The sequence below is a fragment of the Primulina tabacum genome, chromosome 5 (assembly GCF_025594145.1).
Source record: "Primulina tabacum isolate GXHZ01 chromosome 5, ASM2559414v2, whole genome shotgun sequence".
In the NCBI taxonomy this organism is placed as follows: domain Eukaryota; kingdom Viridiplantae; phylum Streptophyta; class Magnoliopsida; order Lamiales; family Gesneriaceae; genus Primulina; species Primulina tabacum.
The window spans coordinates 8,640,220-8,661,890 of NC_134554.1; the positions used below are offsets into that span (position 1 = coordinate 8,640,220).

At 35.8% G+C, this 21,671-nt stretch overlaps 2 protein-coding genes across 2 annotated transcripts; one reads left to right on the forward strand and one right to left on the reverse strand.

Moving 5' to 3' along the window:
- Window positions 1-661: 661 nt before the first annotated feature.
- LOC142546206 (nuclear pore complex protein NUP43-like) lies at window positions 662-3,186 on the reverse strand. The gene is made up of 5 exons (XM_075653794.1): window positions 2,503-3,186; window positions 1,898-1,967; window positions 1,309-1,546; window positions 1,083-1,156; window positions 662-951 (listed from the first exon to the last, which is right to left on the reverse strand). The coding sequence occupies exons 1-5, from the start codon at window positions 3,129-3,131 to the stop codon at window positions 898-900; spliced, it is 1,065 nt and encodes a 354-aa protein (XP_075509909.1). The 5' UTR covers window positions 3,132-3,186; the 3' UTR covers window positions 662-897.
- A 2,481-nt stretch (window positions 3,187-5,667) lies between these two features.
- Window positions 5,668-21,580, forward strand: LOC142546207 (protein REDUCED CHLOROPLAST COVERAGE 2-like). Its single transcript, XM_075653795.1, has 23 exons — window positions 5,668-6,063; window positions 6,401-6,462; window positions 7,095-7,187; window positions 7,268-7,340; window positions 7,657-8,064; window positions 9,010-9,074; window positions 9,182-9,313; window positions 10,016-10,057; window positions 10,128-10,652; window positions 10,752-10,909; window positions 11,071-11,569; window positions 11,775-11,837; window positions 11,911-12,012; window positions 13,729-14,049; window positions 14,130-14,222; window positions 14,316-14,417; window positions 14,527-14,631; window positions 15,256-15,389; window positions 17,015-17,198; window positions 18,199-18,330; window positions 18,408-18,520; window positions 18,739-18,820; window positions 18,916-21,580. Exons 1-23 carry the CDS (start codon window positions 5,994-5,996, stop codon window positions 21,022-21,024), a joined length of 5,667 nt encoding a protein of 1,888 aa, XP_075509910.1. The 5' UTR covers window positions 5,668-5,993; the 3' UTR covers window positions 21,025-21,580.
- Window positions 21,581-21,671: the final 91 nt, after the last annotated feature.

Sequence of the window (21,671 nt, forward strand, 5' to 3'; positions counted from 1 at the left end):
TTTTATTCTTTTATTTAATTTGAGATCTTATAATTAACTATAGAAAAGAAAAAATCATTTAAAAAAAGTAAAATTGAAAAATTGTGGTTAATTAATATTTCTAATAAATTTTTAATTTGTTTTAAAAAAAATGTGTATATAATTAAAATGGAATAACATATACATATTAGTGGGATTGAACACCTCTCCCAAAATTACTTGCGTCCATCTAAAGATGTAACGAACTGAATCAAATATGACAAAATTTGAAGTCCCATTCGAATTCGATTCAAAATTCGAAAATTTTAAAATTTTTGGCTCGAATTCGTTTCAAATTAAAGCTCGAGTTTATCTCGAAAAACTCGAACATGTTTACGAACTATTTGAATTATTATTCGAAAATAAATGTTTGAAAGGCTCAAAATTTATTTATTTAATATATAATTATATTGTATTAATAAAATACTAAAACTCGCTAGACATTCACGAAGTATGAAACAAAATATATTTAGCTTCGAGTTATACTTGAAAAAAGCTCGAACATGTTCGAGTTCGACTCGAATTCGATAAGATCGAATCGAATCAAATATTTTTCGAACCAATTGGATCGTTTACACGGTTCACCCGAGCTTAGCATAGCATTATAGCACATACAGCCATGCTCGAGGAGCAGACAACAGCATCAAGCAACCAACATTTGTAGAACAAAGGAACAATCTTGGTTGATCCCCAACGACACGAAATTATGAAAGGGCTGAAGAAATACGTCGCCTAAACCTAGAGTAGCAGCATACAAAAAATCGACCTATAGTCATGTCAAACTCATACAACAAACTTAGAAAGAGAACTTTTATATCGCAGGTGAGCTAAAGTTACAGATGCAGCTCATTTCCAATGCCTACCCACCATCACTAAAGCTTATGGCCTCGTCAAGATGGCCAGCGATTCCCATTCCAAACTACATATCACATCCTGCGAGGTGACAATATCTACAACGTTAAATAAAGCACAGTCGAAAACCAGATGAAGTGGAAATTTTTTCTAAAATAAATTGGACGAAACAAACAAAATGACAATAGTTTTTGTGAATTGTAAAGATTTACCGTAGGATTTTGCCTGTCGATGTCAAAGCAGTTTATTGCGCACGGTTCAGCCAAAATCTCTATTGGTTGCTGACCTGTGATATTGAGTAAAATAAATAAGTCCCTAACCATGAAGCATATATTTTTATAAGCAATTCAACGACTCAGTGTCCACGGAATGAGAGATCTGAGTCATTTTGATGGACGTGAACGCAAGAAAACATGGGCAGCCAAGAATTATGCGCACCGTGCTCGATAACAGCAAGGATTCCATCTTCTGAACAAGTCATGGCTGGTAGAATCCGAGATGATGACAGGTTACTGATCTTGGAAGAATGAGTATAATTGTCATACTGAACCTCCCATATGTCACTTTCTACAAGTGAATTGGCTGGTGCATCATGAAGACCGACTGACGATAAGATAGTGGACTCTTTTGGTGAACGAATATCCCATGCAAACAGAGTACCAGACGAGCCTCCTGCCTTCAAATGTAAACATAAAGCAAATCCAAAAGGTAAGATAACTAAATGAAGACTGGGAAAATAACTTCAGAATAATCAATAAAGACACCCAGACAACAAACCATATATTATTAAAAGCCGATGAAAATTTGCACGCGCTTATATTCATCCAAATGGCAAAACTCAGTCACCTCATGTAGAGGGCTTTTTTCCCCTTTTTTGCATAATGTGAAAAGCGGGATGCATATTGGGTAGAATATTTAAACAGGATGTTAAGAGTGATAAATTTCCAGATTATATGTCATGACCATTCACCCACGGTTGCTTTAATTTCAGCACAGTCAAACAAGGAAGGATGGAGAAACATCTTACAAGGCAAGTATACTTTCGTGAAGGATGGATATCAATGGAATGAACAATTCCAGAAGTAGTCCCATCTGTCCTGTTGATGTAGTCAAACAAACCAACTTACAGGCGAACACAAGCACATAAATCATGGTCCACGTACTAGAGAATGAATAATCAAAACATACAAGTTCTAATATTGAAAACTAAGTATGAAATTGGCGCAAACCCATACCCATTCCACTCATTAAAGGTCCGTGCTAACGTGTTAATATCACAACTGATTTATGATTTTCACTTGGGTTGCATTCGGACGAAGAATTTGAATTTGAGGAAAAAAATTTGATAGATTGATTTGAAATGAAAGATTTTTTTAAATCCGTTGCATTGACTGATATAGATACTTAACATGGCTGGGAAAAAATTATCCAAACACGCACTGGCTTCAAAAGATCCTATAAGAAAACAAAAGTCCCAAATAACTTTTGTAACAGCTCATTATCAAATTCTCAAGTTGTAAGATCTATCTAAAATTTTCTCTTACACGAACACTGTATCTTAACTTTGAATTCCACGCAACAGACCATGCATCAACCAACATTCCTCTAAGAACAGTATCAAAAAAACGTTACCAATTGCCCTTGAACAAAGCCACCGGTCCACCAGGTTTCCGCTGATCCCACCAGTGAAGGCCAAACCGACCAACTCCGCCGGTCACAAACTCAACAGGAGAAGCCCACTTAACCGCATTATACGACACCAACCCATTACTGTCAAAAATCCTCCTAAAACCCCCCTTCTCTGCCAAACCCACCAAATTGACCCTTCCATCCTCCCCAACACTCACGCACTCCGACCCATTTTCATTCAAATCAATTCCCGGCACGAAACCATTATGAAGCCCCTTTTCAGGCACCGACAACTCGAAACTCAAAGACCCGTTAATCAAATCAGCAGTGAAGAATAGGAGTGAACCGGAAAATGTCGAAGCAGCGATGATCGGTCTGGTGGGGTTGAAGGTAGAAGAACAGGTTCTCAGTGAAGTGATTCTTGAAGGAACGGAAAGTGAAGACTGTGGTATCAGAGAAGAGGCGTTCTGAGAAGGGGAAAAGGCGAGAGTTCGGAGGGAATGCGTGGAGGTGTCGGAGTCGAAAGCGGCGAGGAGGATATGGCGAGTGAAGGTGGAGAATTGCGGCAGCCAGCGGACGGCGTCGATGTAGGTGTCCTGCGGGAGTCTCTGGATTTGTACGGGCTCAGCCATTGGGGGGAAGCTTCAGCTTTCGGCAGCTCCTGAGTTTTTTTTTTTTTTTTTTGATTTGATTTATTGTTTTATTTTCATTATTTAAGTAGAAAAACTTAATAATATTGCTATAAAATCAAATATTGTTACTTTTATTTAAATTATATAGAAAATAATTATATGTACCAAAATTTATATAAATAAAACTATTTACAAATTGCAATTTTGATTATCTATCTTGTCAAATTTTTAATTTTAGTATGATATTTTTGAATTTTTTGTAATTTTAAAATTATTCATCTTTTGTGGTATAAAAGATATAAGTTCATGAATTAGGAAAATCATCACTTATTAGGTAAAATAATTAAAACTGACAAAATTGAAAGATACAATACTACAACCTAATCTTGCAATAAATGGTTCCAAAAAGAAAACAAACTAGTTGGTGGCTTGTATTTAATCCACGTAAACGGAGTGTTTGATGAAAAGCCTAAACGAAAATTTAGCATGTCACAGGTTCATGGTTTAGCCGTGGGCAATGATTATTTGAACTTGTAATCATAATAATTAGTGTTAAGTGTTCCCTACGGTCTTCTACGAATATAGGCCTCATTGATTCGTATGAGATGCAGATGACGCTTGATAAACATGGTGCATATGGTCCTGATACTAAATGTGGATGCTGAATTCCCCAAGTTTTCAATTCGTGGTCACTGAACTATCCTCGTTAATGTTGGGATACAATAATTATCTTTACTGAGAGAACGATCAAAACATAATATTTGTGTTGTGATGAGTATTAAATAACCAAATTACCGAGCGTTGCGAAACAATAACCGGACGTCGATAGATGCAATACTATCATGCTATTTTCATTAATCATTATGACAATGAGCATCACCTCACACTTTTAGGCAAATATATTGTATAACATAACTCTTCATGCTTTTAAACTCCTTATATCCATGAAAGAACTTTGTACATTTTCAATCAAGAACTTTCTTTCTTCATACAGTGCAACAGTCACTTTAGTGTATAAAATAAATATTACTGATAAGCTAAAATATCTCTGCATCAGTTGGATTGCGAAAACACTGTTAATCTTAATTTTGATGATAGTTAAACTTGTTATTATGTTTCTAAAATATCTATTCAAGAGTGTAATTGTAAGATATCAAGTTGAAAGATTTGACAAGCTAAAATTCAAATGAAGTTAAGTCGAAGATCAGACGAGGTGAAGTGTGGTTATAATATATCATAAACCGGTTATCCAAATGATTAGCGGCTAAAGCGGTCGAAAAGTCAACTCAATTGTCTAAAAGTCATACCGGCCAAACATCCTCGAGTCGACGGCTCGATAGACTTGTTATGGTATTTTGGTCACATCTCTGAACTTGATTATTGTAACACAATGGAGCGATTTAGAATGCATTAGAAAGATAAGACGATAATATAAAAATCATCTTCAAAGATTGAAGTCTGAATTGAAGCTTAAAAAGCTGATAGATCGCGATAAAGTTGCTGGTCTGCAACACGTATACAGCTTCCGGTTGGCATGAACAATGTTGGTATTTGAGCAAATCTCTCTCGTATGAACTTGACATTGAATGATTCTTGATTTCTCTGGAAAGCCGAGAGAAATTACTATAACTTTTGTGTTTACACTTTACACATAAATCAACGAATCAAGAGTTATAAGCACCGAATCTAACCACATACATTCGACCGTTTCGCTCATCCAACCGGTTCAATGCATTCAACAGTTTTGTTCATCCAACCATCTCAGCAACCTTTTTGCTTATTTGACCATTTCATTCCTTCAACCATTTTGCTCTTAGAACCAGGCCTCACCACCAAATGGTTAAAAAGTCAAATATGACTGTTTTAATGTCAGAAACAACACAGAAATATTTTCAATTGTCATATTCTTGTTTCTAGTGTATATATGCAAAACAAAAATTTTGCATATAAAGTATTTGATAAAAAATTTAACCAAAGTTTGTTATACATTCAAGTTGCATTTTTTTTTCAAATGTTTTACAAAATATTTAATCAAATTTTTTTGTCTTCAAAATTTTCATATATTTTAAATTTGAAAATCATTTATAATTTTCGATTTCATCAATAATTCACAAAAAAAAAAAATTTATTTCCATTCAAACCAAAGTTTGAACACCGTTCCTTAATTTTTCCCGATATATCGACTGGTCTACATGACTAATAAGAGCTAGTAACTCAAAATTCACCTAGCTCTACACGACATATGAAATACCAACATCTGTAAATGTGTTTTTATCCCCATATATATATATATATATATATATATATTATGTACGTATATTAATGAAATATTTGTTTAATTGTGGACGGAGCTAGAGAATAAGTGGCGATTGTGATTGCGAGACAGATAAATAATCCAAGAAGAAGGTAAGCTGGGATACGCGAGATGTCTCGAATTGTCAGCCTTACATTCTTCTTGAGAAAGTACAAAGTTTAACGAAAGAAAAATCGCTTGTGGGTTGTGTATTACCTTATCCTATCCTCTTCTCTTTTTTTTCTTTCATTTTTTTCCTCTCTTGGCCCCCCAACCCACATACATTTCTTCATCAACTTCTTCTTCACTTCCTTGAATAAAACTTCGAACTTTTCTACTCTTTTATTCAAGTGTCACATTTACTCCCCAAACATGCCGAAATCTTGAATAATATTTCTGGGTTTTCTTTTTGTTTATACTATACTATTATGGGATTCTAAGCCATTATCTTGGAAGGGATATTGTTAATGCAACTTTATTATATGGTTTTTATCAAGTAAACAATTTGTATTTGTGACATTGCCATTTGAAATTGAATAAAATCACACAATCTGTGACTTTGTATTCGAATGGCTCCTAAAGCCGGCAAGGCTAAACCCCACAAGGTCAAAGGAGACAAGAAGAAGAAGGAAGAGAAAGGTTTGATGTCTTATCTTTATAATTGGAACAGTTATCTCATCTTATCAAATGGTTTATGGAATTTTTTTATAACTTTTTAATATTTCCAAACTATATAAATTTTATTAAATTTTGTATGTCCATTACAAGGTTCAAAATATATATATATATAATACAACTGTTACCTATTTAATTCACGAATTTGAGACTTTGATTCAAAAACAAAAATAACTGCGATGATGAAATTCGTTTTATAATCTACAAAAAAATTTATGTGAGAGAGATATTTATGCCCTTTATTTTTTTGCTTATTTCATTCAAAAACTGCTTCTTCTACCTTTGTTTCATATTTTTACAGTGTTACCGACTATAATAGAGATAACGGTTGAAACACCCGAAGACTCACAAGTGACACTCAAGGTATGTAAATTAAGAAGTTGTTTTTTTTATTACATCGTGGTTAATAATTTAATTTGAACATAATGAAGCTATCTTTAATTTAATTAATTTTACTGAAAAATGTGAATTTTAATGGATAACTATGTTAAATTATTAAAGAATATTTTCGAGAAAGATTATTTAAATTTGACATATTGGATTTTCGCAGATGAAAAGTAGTCTAATGTATTTTTTTTTTAAATAGGAAAATAACAATCGACAGGGCAATTAATTTAAACATTAATGTTTATTGGATTCAAAAACTTTCAATTTAATTTTTTTTTGTAATTTCCTCGATAATAAAGTTTTTATATAATAATCGTGGCGAAGAAAGGATTACGTACGAGGGAAAAGTGACAGAAATTAAAATTCGAAAAATTAGAGGCAAAAAAACCCTATTTTGTTTTGCATACAAAAATAAAAATCTAAATATATTTTCCCCAAAAAATGTAAATAAATTTTTAGAAAAATTTAAACAAATTTCTTCTTGAAAGACAAGTTGCATGCATTCTCTGTGAAATTTAAGAAAAAAAATGAAATGAAAAGCCCATTATATACAAATAAATTATAATTCATTGTGAAGCTACTAGCATTATATTTTTTTATTATTACAGGGAATATCGACGGACAGGATTTTAGATGTGAAAAAACTTTTATCCGTACACGTGGAGACTTGTCATTTGACCAATTATTATTTGTCTCACGAGGTAAACAATTTTTAGACCAAATAAATTCACATATTATATATTTAATTTAAGTTATTATGAATTTTACATGATTTTTATAGCTTCGAGGGCCAAATTTGAAAGAGACGGTGGAAATTTCGTCCCTCAAGCCCTACCACCTCACCACTGTTCAAGGTATGCCGTAAATATTTTTATTTTTATTTTTATTTTTATTTCTTCGAAATATAAATAAATCGATTTTTTTTTTTGGTCTCCCAAGATAATGTTCTACGTATTAAAATGTACATGAAAAGATTATTACATAGTATATCATATTTTGTAAAAATATTATATTTTCTAATTTTAAAATAAGAAACTAAATCGTTTCAAAAAAATTATCAAAATATATCCTTTTAATGGGTTGAGATTATATAAATTGAGGGGCGTAAAGCTATAAATGTAAATATAGGGGGCTCCAATGCAAATTTTGCATTTTTTTAAATTGGTACAGAGAAGTACACAGAAGAGCAAGCAGTGGCTCACATCCGACGGCTGTTAGACATCATCGCCTGCACAACTTCATTCGGCTCATCTTCATCCCCTAAACCGGTTTCACGGACCGCAATCAAGGAACCTGGTCCAAAAGAAAACGGTTTCATCGAGTCTGAACCCGGTTCGGAAAATGTGGCGTCGCATCCTTCCCCCAAAGCTAAAGCTACCGACAAAAAAGCAGGCGGTTCCACGGCCGTCTCTCCGAAGGTCAAGACCGCGAAGCAGGACGTTCAAGCAACTGACGCATCCGCCGGAGCGGATACTGTGGAGAAAGGCGACACCGCTTCGGGGCTGATGTACCCGCCGCCGAGGCTTGGGCAGTTCTACGACTTCTTCTCATTCTCTCACCTCACTCTGCCGATTCAGTGTGAGTGGAGGACATTATTCGCATTTTAAACTTTGCCATTTTGTTAGCATTTGATTGATTATGTGAATTATGAACAGTTGGTGTTATTTTTGAGAAATGATAGTGGCAAGCATAATGTTAGGTCAAGAGAGGAACCCTCGGCACCATGTGCGGACTTGTATCGGTAGTTTTAACGTTTGGTTATGAATCTAAAATAAGAGCTCAAACCCATAACACTAACATCCTAGGTGGAAGAATACCTCGAGCTTCCCACTTTATATGTGACAAATTTGAATTCTGAGTAAGGCGGAGAATTTTGTTATCTAGCTTTAATCAACAATTATTTTTAAAAACTGACTCTCTTCAGTTTATTTCAAATATAATTGAGGAATTTATGTTTTGAAATTTTTTTAAAAATGACTCTCTACATTGTATTTCAGATATACTTGAGGAATTTATGTTTTGAAAAAAATGATTGACCTGATCCATTTTCTTAAATATCCCTCACCCTGAGTTTAATGTTGTTACTTGCTCGGGAGTGGAGAAATGGAAGGGACGACTTGAAAAAAGTCTACCATTGGGTCAGTTTCGATCGGTCTATGTTCACGTTATAGGTTGGGTTATGAATGCACTGAATGCTTATAGATAAGGAAGAGCTGTTCAAAGTAGCTTGTCATTGGCTTCAACTTCTCAAGGAGTGGCTAATGCCGCGACCTCATATGGGCTCCGCAAGCAATTGGTATAGGCTAATAAGCTGAAGGAGTTCTCCCACCTAGAAGGATGGTCTTTTGTATTTCTATTGATTTGTCTGGTATTTGGAAGTTTATTCCTTTTTTAATTGGATACAGATGTAATATGCAGGTTTTCCAATAATTATACATTGGATATTGTGACTACTTAGGTAATCTTCTGTCTAGACAGAGATATGTACTTTGTTCGCTAATAGTAAGTCCATAATATTTGCAGACATCAGGAGATCCACTCGCCCGTACGTTGAAGATAAAACAGACGAAGATTTCTTTCAAATTGATGTTAGTATCTCAAACTCCCAAGTGACAGTTCTTTGTTCTCTTTCATCACACGATGTGTTCATTATGAGAGTTGACGTGGTGATGGCTGAAGTTGAACTTGTATTTAGGTACGGTTTAGCAGCGGGAAACCAACAACAATTGTTGCTTCTCAAAATGGTTTTTATCCTGCTGGAAAACGCAATCTTTTGAGCCACTCGTTGATATGCCTCTTGCAGCAGATTAGCAGAATTTTTGAATCTGTGAGTTATTTTTTGTTCAGAAATAAATATACCTTTCTAATGTTTTTCTGTTGTAGAAGATTGAAGGATCCAATTACAGCATGGTATAACGTAAAAGATACTTGTGTAAGCCAAAACTTATTCTACAGTAATTTATGAATTTTTTTAAGAAATGATATTTTATTAAATACTTAATAGTTTTTAATTACAATAAGCAGACGATTCATCCACTCACGACAAAATATTAGACATGACCTTAGCCCTACTCCTATCAATACTACACAAGAGCCCAATCGATATTTACGAACTTGATACTGAAACGCCCATGGTTCTACAATGATGAGACCGTAAGAGCTCTGGTGCTTCATGGGGTATTGAGGTTACTTGCCATTGTTATTTTGTTGAGCATATAGTCATCCTGAGGCAGCTAGATGTATGGTAAAAGCTCCCGCTCCCCAAATTTTTCTACGTTTTCAGCGTGCCAGCTCTAGTGAGTTTTCATTTTCGTTAGAACGAGTGATCATACTTTATACATCGAAGCTCATCCTGATCACCATCAAAATTCTATCTATTTGCTTGTTTCTTGCGCTGGGGAGTTTGCTTTACACATTTCTCTTGTCTGTCTACTCCAAATTCTGCTATTCAAGCATAATTAGTTGTGTTTTTTTCATACTGCATTCAACTAAAATCTTCTGAATTGAGTGGTGCTATTTGTCTTCTCAGGCATATAAGGCTCTCATGAAAGCTTTCATAGAGCACAATAAAGTGAGTAACTTTGTGCTTAAACCTGCAACATTTTTGGAAGAGATTAAATGATGTTATGCTGTTGTTTCAGTTTGGAAATCTTCCATATGGTTTCCGCGCAAACACTTGGCTGGTCCCCCCTGTTGTTGCCGAGAACCCATCAATCTTCACTCTGCTTCCCGTGGAAGATGAAAATTGGGGAGGAAATGGGGGTGGACAAGGAAGAGATGGAAAATATGACTGCAGGCCATGGGCAAAAGAGTTCCTTATTTTGGCAGCAATGCCCTGTAAGACAGCAGAAGAGAGGCAAACACGAGATCGAAAAGCATTTCTCCTTCACAGTCTATTTGTTGATGTTTCTGTCTGTAAAGCAGTTGCTGTGATCGAACGGCTCATGAACAACAATTTACAGTCTAGTTATTGTTCTGGTTCATCAGCTTTAAATGAGGAAAGAATTGGAGATCTATTTATAAGCGTGTTAAAAGATATTCCAGATGCAAGCACAAAGTTGGATGGCAAAATTGACGGAAGCCAGGTTCTTGGACTATCAGACGAAGAGCTGACTAAGAGAAACTTGATTAAAGGAATCACTGCAGATGAGAGTGCAACTGTCCATGTCTGTCTATAATTTTCCGCTTCTCTTTCTAGATATTCCAGCTAATTGTATTAATATTGAAATATAAATTTTGCATGATGGGATCGTATTTCATTTCAGGACACTTCTACTTTGGGAGCCGTTATTGTTAGGCACTGTGGGTATACAGCTATTGTGAAAGTTTCATCAGAGGTGAATTGGGAGGTTAATCCCATTCCTCAAGATATTGACATTGAGGATCACCCAGAGGGAGGAGCAAATGCGTTGAATGTTAATAGGTCAGTGAAACGTGCTCTACTTTCTACATTTTGCTTACCAAATTTATTTACTCTGGAAAATGAAATCATGTATTCCATACAAGGATAATGAGAATTGATTTCATTGCATAACGACTCTATCTTGGGCAATTGATCATGGTGCTTTAGTCTGAGTTTTGCAGCTTGAGAATGCTGTTTCACAAGTCCAGCACGCCCCAATCATCTGGCCCAGTTCCAAGAATCCAGAATGCGGATATCGAAGAATTATTGTCTAGTAGGCCTTTGGTGAGGAAGGTTCTAAGTGAAAGTTTGGACAGACTGCAAGGAGAGGAATCTAAACCGACAAAGTCCATTAGATGGGAGCTTGGTGCCTGTTGGGTGCAACACCTGCAAAATCAGGCTTCTGGACAAAATGAGTCAAAAAAGAATGAAGAAGCTAAAGTTGAGCCAGCCGTAAAAGGTCTTGGGAAGCATGGGCTCCTGAAGGATTTTAAAAAGAAAGCAGATGGCCGGAGCAACAAAACTGATTTGAGTAAGGAGGTGAATGCTAATGACAATTCTGATGCAAACAAGAAGGAACTTGAGAACCAAGATGAGGAGAAGGAACTAATGTGGAAAAATTTGATTCCTGAAGCATCATATTTGCGCCTCAAAGAATCGGAAACCGGTCTTCATCTTAAGGTTGTGGGTATTTTTATGCATATCCTCCAACTATGCTGTAATTCCTGCCATATCTTCTCGAGTTGATATGTGAAATTAGATCCAGGTTATGATATATGTTCTGAAAATTAATGGATCTTGTCCATGCAAATGTCTAAAAAGTTCATTTGATTGTGGCTTATAACGCATCTTGACGGACTGCTCTTATTTCAATTCATCTTGACAGTCACCTGATGAATTGACCGAGATGGCACATAAATACTATTCTGATACTGCCCTCCCTAAACTGGTTAGTCTCTTATTCACAACTAATATTAGCCATTCAGAAATGTCTCATAGCTGGTTTTTGAATCTTTTGACAGGTTGCTGATTTTGGCTCATTGGAACTTTCTCCAGTTGACGGACGGACACTGACAGATTTCATGCATACGAGGGGTTTGCAGATGTGTTCATTGGGCCGTGTGGTAATTCTCATTTGTGATATGTTTTGTCTTCTAATCTTTGATTACTTTCTGAGGTATTTTCTCAAATGGCAACCCACAAACAATCATAATGAATTTTGGTTTCAAGTTAATTTTTAAAAATAACCTTAAGCATTATTTGAACCATTTCTACATAAACACAACAAAGAAACAAGTTCATGATTAAAATCTGAAAATTTATGCATATATAAAAAAAATCTAAAAATAGAATAATGAATCTTCCACCAAAATTAGTAGTCAAGTAAAAGATAAGTTAGCGTTCTTTTTTAAAAAATAAATAGTAAGAACAATTTCCATTTTTGCAATATGGATGGTTAATGCAAGTCAAAATTTTTTTTTAATATTTAAATAGAAAATAAATAATAAAATAATATTATTTAAAAAAATTATAAATAATGATGAAAAATAAGAATGATAATGATATATCTCATTATTATTAATAATTTATTGTAATGAATTTAGTATTTTTATAATAAATTGACCAAATATTACGCTAATTCGTACTAAACACCATTACTGGTATAAATAAATATTTATCAAAGTACAATCAAATTGTAAAAATCATCTCATGATAGATATTTATGACTTAATAATTATAAAAAATTTACCATTTATATGATTGCTAAAAAAAATATTACACGTCAAACCCAAAATTAAATTAAGATAGAGAAAATGGTCGAAGAGGGGTGTTTTAGGATTTTTAAATGATATACGGCTATATTATAAAATTTTAATTGAGTAAGGCTATTTTTAAAAATAGAGGTTTTTAATTGGTTAGTACTACTAAATTCCCTTTCTTCTTTTATATTGTTTCACAATTTGGTTGATCTACTCGTTAGCCCTTCAGCTAATCTAATATGCATACCAACTGTAAAAATGTAAATCCATTGCATTATAGATGTTCCATCCACCAATATGATTATCGAAGACCTGTGATAACCTTTTCAATTGATATAATTCTGAAAACAAGGTCAGCTTCAGCTGCATTCACTGAGTACGTTGTTTAGGTTTTGTTCAGATTAATATGAAGTCAATTGAAAAAAATAATGGAAAAAATTTAAAGTCAAATTTTCATGTCTGGAATATCATGTTTTATTCATAGATTTACGAGTAGAATAGAATACTGCGACACAGGGATTAAATGCTTGAAAGAGAACTTGTCTTACTTTAGAGTGAAAAACTGGTTTGAATTACTTTTTCGATATATTCATATTCAAGGCAAACTTCTCAGAATGGCTGGAGTAAAAATTCGTATACAACTTCTAGAAACCAGTGTGTGCTTTGAGTTCACAAGTCAGGATGCTATAGCATTTACTATCGACACATGTAGATTAGGTATGTTTAAGGAAGGGAAGTGAAAGTTCCTGAAAAATGAGGAAAGAGAGAAAATCTCAAGAAAATGGCATGGTGGGCAATAATGGTTCACAAGGCTGCTAGAAAATGCTGAAGTGGTAGTAAATCTCAATTTATTGCCTCCCCACATCAGGCTTTGGAATTATATAAGCAGGAGATATTTTCTTGTGAAATGTAGTAGATATATAGCTTCTTATATTTTCTAGTAACATATGAATTGATATGTTTATATACCCCCACCCTCTCCCTCCATGTTTTGCTCTCTGGGAACATTCAATATTCTTCCCTAGGCAAAGACGTTTTCAAACCTTACATACCTTTTGGTTTATATCTCATCCTCCTCAGGTTGAACTTGCCGATAAGCTCCCTCATGTCCAGTCCCTCTGTATTCACGAGATGGTTGTTCGAGCATACAAGCACATTCTGCAGGCTGTAGTTGCAGCAGTGGATGATATAACTAATATGGCTTCATCGGTGGCTTCATGTTTGAATGTGTTGCTAGGGTCATCAACTACAGAAAATGTTGACTTGAATGCCAGTGTTGATGATGAACTAAAATGGAAATGGGTCGAGAAATTCCTTCAGAAGAGGTTTGGGTGGCAATGGAGGGCTGAAACGAGCAGTGAGCTGAGAAAGTTTGCACTTCTTCGGGGGCTTTGCCACAAGGTAGGCTAATGCCTCCTGAGGTACTAAATGACTTGACTAAGAGGACTCAATTTACCTGATACATATGTAATATTTTTCAGGTAGGCCTTGAACTTGTTCCCAGGGACTATGATATGGACTCTCCCTCCCCTTTCAGAAAATCAGATATAATCAGCATGATTCCTGTTTATAAGGTATGCTTCTAGTGATTCATTTCTGTATGGAAAATGAGATTTCGGAGTATTATCAGGTAGTTCTGACTTCTGACAGCATTTTACCTTTCATAGCACGTTGCTTGCTCGTCTGCAGACGGTCGTACACTTTTGGAGTCTTCTAAGACGTCCTTGGATAAGGGCAAATTGGAGGATGCTGTTAATCATGGAACTAAGGTAACAATCATTATCCTAGTCAGTTCCTTAAGTAATTCTCACTGTGGCAGTTAATTATGATTATACATCTGCTCAAAAGTGTGATCACCATTCGTTTTAATGTTTGAAGGCACTCGCAAAACTGGTGTCAGTTTGTGGTCCTTATCATCGAATGACAGCTGGTGCTTATAGTTTGTTGGCTGTGGTGCTCTACCACACTGGGGATTTTAATCAGGTACTGGGAGTCAAATCTTCAAAAGTTTAGTTGTATGCTCCAATGACCAGACTTATGCATTTGATCCACTCTGTTAAACAAACCATGGGCCTCTCTGTACATGACTTTCATCAATATCAGGGATTAGTCAGTAGCCACCTTGTCACAAATATAACCTGAAAGGTGAGAATGGCTAGTGCCGATGACAGATATTAATTAATGCTTAAAATGAAGGTTTAAGCAATCTTTTCAGTTGTTAGGTGGACATATCCAGTTATTATTTTGGGATTTTCACTTTGACCCTGAATGAAAACTGTAGGTTTGATTGTATCATACATCAAAAAGTGAGATACGATGTTTGCACATTGACAATCCATTTGATGTGTAGTTAAGATACAAGGATTGGCCTGACAAATTTTCAAACAATAGCACCGGGCTATGTAAGCAAAATTTTGGATCAATAGACAACCTTGTCCATGAGGCATCAAGTGTTTAGGACTTGGATTGTTTACTTTCTTTTGTAAACTTGTATTCCGTGGTGTTTCATTTTAAATTGGATTGAATATGTAGATATGTCTGACTACTTTTCTAGGCCTCGTGATTTACCCCCAATATCATCCATTTTTTTTATATCTATGCGAGCAGGCTACAATCTACCAGCAAAAAGCTTTAGATATCAATGAGAGAGAGCTTGGACTTGATCACCCGGATACAATGAAAAGCTATGGAGATTTAGCTGTCTTCTACTATCGGCTCCAACATACAGAGCTGGCTTTGAAGTATGTTTCTGCAATCCCAAAATCTTTTCTAGTTGCAACTTAGCTATGTCTCTTGATCTGGAAAGTTTCCTTTGTCTAAAAGTTGATGCGATTTTCATCGATTAGTTATTCACATAATAAAACAAAAACTTTATTAAGTTCCATTAATGGTAAGCATGAATATCTTCTTTTTATGTTGTTGGAGTTGCCTCATATTTATTTCTCGTACATGAGGCTAGCTTTGTTTACTCGTGTTCAACATTGGAAATACAATTTTTTTTATTTTAATTTCAGATCACGTTATCTGAATGTGGTATATGAACTTTCTCCACCAAGGTTTTGGCCACAATTGGAAAAGCATCTGCAAGGACATGTTTGAACTAAATATCCATAGGACGATGGGTTTATAAAAGAATGGAAATTGATTGAAACAATAATGTATCAAACAATTGAGCACTTTGCAGTTCAATTTAGTTTTTCTGCTGCTATTTTTTTATTAGAGTTAGGATCAGTTGTTTCAGGATGACTTCTCCATTAATCTTGTACTCTAGAGGTTAGAGTTTGGAGCACAATTAGAGAAGCTTGGTACTTCCACATAGGTAAGTTACCTACGGGTTGACCCCTTTTTCCCCAATTGTGTGAATGCAATATTATCTGAGGTCAAGGTTAGTAAATATTGGAATGTTGGTGTTGCAGATGAACAAAACGAATATAATGCTGAAATAAACCCAGAGAATTATCTATGTACAAGAGCTCTCACTCTTCCCTAGCTTCAACCGTCGCAATGAAAAATAACAAGCATGGTTAACTCCAACCAACTTCCCCCTATCATATTACCCTTGCCCTTTCCCAAGGCACTCCTAGAATTTTCATAACATCCCAAATGTATTAAGGCCCATGACATATAACCTCTTGACCACTTAAGCCCCATTGACTTAAGTTCCTAACAGTTGGTGTCTACATTAAGCTAGTTATTCTTGGGACAAATTTATGTCGCAAAACATGAAAAATTGAGAGCTGGTAAAACATAAATATTGATCGGAAAAATTATAAATTGTATGAGGAAAATATATTTTTACTGTGATTGTTTGATTAAAAAGATTGAACTTCTGTCCAGTTGGCTATTTTATGATCTCAGTGCCGTGATAGGTCATCCTAGGCAAAATTTATGTTTGGTGATTACTTTACTGAAAAGGCTGACCTTTTGTCCAGTTTGCCATTTTATGAGCTCAAGTGTCATGATATATCATGAACTGTTCGTTTTGACTCTTTGGTTGGCAACAAATTAATTATCCCACTATTCCTAACTTGTGGGAGCACTAGAAGTTGCAACTGTTTGATGTTGTGGTACTATCCTGTAATTTATTCAACCTCCAAAAGTTTATTTGATTTTAACAACTGCTATGGTAAATAGCTGAATATTTGTGTTGACATTTTTTTTTTCAAGACGTGGAGTTAATTAAAAGTTTAACATCTTATTAACAAATTCTGTGAATTTTGTTATATTATTCCATCTGACACCTACATCAAAAGCTTTGGAATCATAATATGTTTACATTATGCTACTTTCAATTGGGAAATTTCTGTCCCTAAATGTCCTCAATGGTTCAAGACTGAGCTGAGTGGCTTCTATCTTGGCTGTTTAGGTATGTCAATCGCGCACTGTATCTCTTGCATCTAACTTGTGGACCTTCTCATCCAAATACCGCTGCCACCTATATTAATGTAGCTATGATGGAAGAAGGCCTGGGGAACGTCCATATTGCTCTTAGATATCTGCATGAGGCTCTCAAGTGCAACCAAAGACTGCTAGGAGCAGATCATATACAAGTAATCTCTCTCTCTCTCTCTCTCTCTCTCTCTCTCTCTCTCTCTGTATGTGTGTGAGTTGTATGTATATATGCGTGTATTTTTGTATCTATATCTATCAGTATCTCTCCGCAAATGTGTGCTGATACCAATGGTGAAAATGCTTATGCTAAACTTATTTTTAGCACTAAAACTCTTGTATCTTTTTAATCCCAAAACTCTCGAGTCTAACATGTCAACCCCGATAACCTACTGCATGAACGGCCACATTCCGATGACTATCTTGAAATTCCATTGGCAGAAGTGGACAAAGACTGTACTTAAATCACGTGAACAAAGAAAAGAAGGGTGACCCACTTCACATATGCCGTTCTTTACCATTTATCAACAAGTTCGAGTAATAAAAGCATCTTCATCCATTTAAGTAGTTGATTATGCAATATTTACTTAATTGTTTTCTGCATAACAAAAGTGTGTTTCAATACCATTCTTGTATTAGATACGGATGAAATGTTGAATTTAGACAAGTTAATTTTTTAGGCACTAAAAAATTTAGTTAGATGGTGCAATTTTTAAAGACAGAAAAGTCTTGAACTAAAATTTAAATGTTGCACAAACCGTAGATATGATTTCTTTTTTCATATTGCAGACTGTAATCGAAAATTCAATTATGTTAGTCAGGCTTGATTAATCGTCCTGTTTGGATTTTTCAGTAAAGAATAGACCTTTTAGAAAATACGTGTCTTTTGATGAGAATAATGAGCCCAGGTCTCTAAATTTTAAACTGCATGTTTGCTCATCTCTCCATTGGCCTTAAATTGAGCATCTTTGATCTCACAAGAGAACCATGTTTTCATGCAATGAGGATTTCATAGAAAATGGGAATGAAATTGGCGCCAACTGGAATTGAGGTTAGATAAGATTAGAGTACCTTTGGAATGCAGATGTTCCATTAAACCTGGTGTGGAATCTCATAAAATTCTTTCTTACCAAAATTGAAGCTGAATATTTGCATTTTCAGACAGCAGCTAGCTATCATGCGATTGCAATTGCTCTCTCATTGATGGAAGCATATTCCTTGAGTGTTCAGCACGAACAAACCACACTTCAGATTCTGCAAACTAAGCTTGGACCAGATGATCTCCGTACACAGGTAATGCATGATTCTATATCTGACGCTGGGATTAATGTTTTTAGAATGATCTTCTCAATCTCATTTGAAAATTTTAGGATGCTGCTGCATGGCTTGAATATTTCGAGTCCAAGGCTCTGGAGCAGCAAGAAGCTGCACGAAATGGCACCCCAAAACCAGATGCTTCCATTTCTAGCAAAGGTCATTTAAGGTATGGATTATCCAGTTTTTTCAGAAAGAACACTATTAGTTCACCGTAGCCTACCAATATTTATACCATCAGAAAGAACACTATTAGTTAGGCATCGTATAGGCCTGGTTTCAGAAAGAACACTATCAGTTTTTCCAGCAAGTCAGGTGAAACTATTTATACCACTTTTGATGGATTTCACCAAACTGCAATTCATTTTCTATTCTTTGTGGAATCAGCGTGTCAGACCTATTAGACTATATAACTCCAGATGCAGAAATGAAAGCACGAGATGCCCAAAAGAAGCAGGCTCTTGCCAAGGTTGAAATATTTCGTATTTTTCATGTGTAGATCTGATATTTACTACTCTTTCTTATGCAGAGAATTTTTCTGATAAACATTCTTTTCTTGTACAGCTCAAGGGAAAAGTAGGCCCTAATTGGGAAACAGGGACTGATGAAAATCAAAAGGATGAATTCCCATCTACCATGAAACCTATTGCAGGGAACTTGGGCGATAAAGAAAATAGATCGGAGGTAGAGAATAAATCTGAGTCTCAATTTGTGGATTCCACCAAGAATTCAGAGTTGAGATCATCAGATGAAACTTTGTTGGATCAAAATGAGGACCTCGGGAAAGATGATCTCTCTGATGAAGGATGGCAAGAAGCTTTTCCGAAAGGACGCTCGCCCATGGTCCGCAAGACCTCTGCTTCTAGGAGGCCAACTCTGGCGAAATTGAACACCAACTTTAGCAACACATCTCAGACATCCAAAATTCGAGGTAAACCAAGTAATTTTACCTCTCCTAGAACAACTTCAAATGAGAATGTTGCTACCCATGGAACTCCTCAAGCTCCAAAAAAATTTGCAAAGAGCGCTAGCTTTAACCCAAAACTGATAATTCAATCTGGGGTATCTAGTGGGATAGAGAACTCCGCAAATCCGAAATCAGCGCCAGCAAGCCCAGTTTCTAATGAAGTCATGAAACCTTCCACTGTTAATTCAGTTCAAGCAGCCAGAAAACCATTTTCATACAAAGAGGTTGCTTTAGCTCCACCAGGTACGATCGTTAAAGCTGTTGTAGAGTATCTGCCCAAGGAGAGTTCCGAAGAAGAAAGTGTTCAAGTCAGTAGTGAGGTCATAAGTGCCATAGATGGAATACCGGTAACAATATCAAAGAATTCCAAGGTAGATCAAACTCGGATACCGGTAGAAGAAAAACACCCTAGGGAGGATTGCGATAAGGAAATCAACCAAACTGCGGAGGAAAATCAAGAGGTTTCAAGTGGAACTTCTGACAAAAAATCACCAGAAATTATAACAGTGACTGAAACTACAGTTGAAAGTGTAGAAGGCAAAAATGGACCTGAATCTATATCAGAAATTGGAGATTCTGTTTCATCTGAGAGCTCCAATTGCACACTATTCGAAAATGAAGCGACTGAGACACAACACACGGTTCCTTTGACTAATTTTGCCCATCCCGTTGATCCTGCTGAAAATACTGGTCAGTTGCTAGATAGAGTTTCCTCTGATTTAAATGAAAACACGATACAGGAGGACAATAATGTTCATTTACCTAAGGGAAGTGAAAATGTTGGTTCACCGCCTAATGTGGAAGAGAATCTAGTCTCAGAAAGTTCCACCCTTTCCCCAACTCAGGCAGAAAAGCTAGGTGATTCAGAGATTGCGAAGGAGCAAACCAGGAAATTATCTGCTGCTGCACCTCCATTTAATCCATCCACGATCCCTGTTTTTGGCTCTATTCCCTTTCACGTATATACTGAACATGGAGGACTATTACCATCACCTGCGAATATTGCACCAATACTAGGTGCTAATTCAGTTCGCAGATCACCACATTTGTCTGCTACGGCTAGAGTTCCATATGGTCCACGGCTCTCAGGTGGGTATAATAGATCTGGAAATCGGCTTCACCGTAACAAGCCCTCTTTCCAAAATGGTGAGCATAATGGGGATCAGACTCAATTCAGCCCTCCAATAATAATGAACCCACAAGCAGTTGAGTTTGTACCTGGACAACCGTGGGTTCACAGTGGCTTTACAGTTGCTCCAAATGGTTATATGGCTCCGCAAAATGGTATTCCTTTCTCAACAAATGGTTATATCTTATCACCAAATGGCTTCCCAACACTGTTCACTGGTGTGCCGGAAACTCCAAATGGATTTTCAGCATCTTCTATAGGTTCTGTGGAGTATCCCTCAAGTGTAAATGTTGAAGATATTGATGACATAAATACACTGGTTGAAGATGGTGGCATAGAGGGATCATCTAGCAACTCAACAATCACCGTCTCACAAATGTCAGAAATCGAGCAGGAACAACATGGACTAAATGAAGAAACTAAGTCAGAAAACTTTGAGAAATTAAATCTCGAAGATGGAGAAATACATACTTCTGCGAAAGATAATGGCAATAACTTCACAGCTGAAGAAAAGACAACTAAGCGTTGGGGAGATTGCTGTGATGGCGAAGCTGATGTTATAGAGGTGGCTAATTGAATGGCTAAGGTATTTTGGCAGGAAAGAATGCTCTATTTGAAAGGGCATCTTTACATGTTAGAAAGTCAAATGTATGGGATTGTCTGAACCAGCAAAAAGCTTGAAAGTTTCTTCCTTGAAAAATCCATAGATTACAGTAAACCTGGAAGGGACGCCAAGTCACGGCAATAGTTTAATTTTGTTCTATCTCGTTTGTTGAAGACCATCGAAAGAGAAGCAAATCAATGAAGATCTTTAAATCTTGAAGGTTTTGGTATTTTGTTCGAAGATTTCAATATATTTTTGCGGGGCATTTTTTAGTTCTTGGTTCTTGGGTGAAACAAGGTCAAACAATTGTTGGAGTCTCCTTTCATCAAACGGTTCCATCAGATGTGATCATGTGCATGAGTTGCAAGAAGAGTATGGCTGGACATAGTCAATTTCGTTCTGTTTTTTGAACTTGTTGCAATGATCAGTTTTGCAAGTGTTGGCTCAGAATCATGTAATAATTAGGCTTTCATGTTCTAGCTAAGAATTTGTTTGTTGAAACGTGTTCAAATAAAGTAAACTGCATTATCACCAATTTGTTTTGCTCCAAACTGCAAATAGATTTTCTTTTTGTGTGCATCATCTTGAACTCAAATGTTCTACACCAACGTTGCCCAAAT

Coding starts and splice junctions, on each gene's coding strand:
- LOC142546207 (XM_075653795.1), top strand. CDS start 5,994: ATGGCTCCTAAAGCCGGCAAGGCTAAACCCCACAAGGTCAAAGGAGAC. Junction 7,188..7,267: donor ATTATTATTTGTCTCACGAG/GTAAACAATTTT, acceptor TGATTTTTATAG/CTTCGAGGGCCAAATTTGAA. Junction 15,390..17,014: donor CATACAGAGCTGGCTTTGAA/GTATGTTTCTGC, acceptor TTGGCTGTTTAG/GTATGTCAATCGCGCACTGT.
- LOC142546206 (XM_075653794.1), bottom strand. CDS start 3,131: ATGGCTGAGCCCGTACAAATCCAGAGACTCCCGCAGGACACCTACATC. Junction 1,157..1,308: donor CCTTGCTGTTATCGAGCACG/GTGCGCATAATT, acceptor TCAATATCACAG/GTCAGCAACCAATAGAGATT. Junction 952..1,082: donor TCGACAGGCAAAATCCTACG/GTAAATCTTTAC, acceptor GTCACCTCGCAG/GATGTGATATGTAGTTTGGA.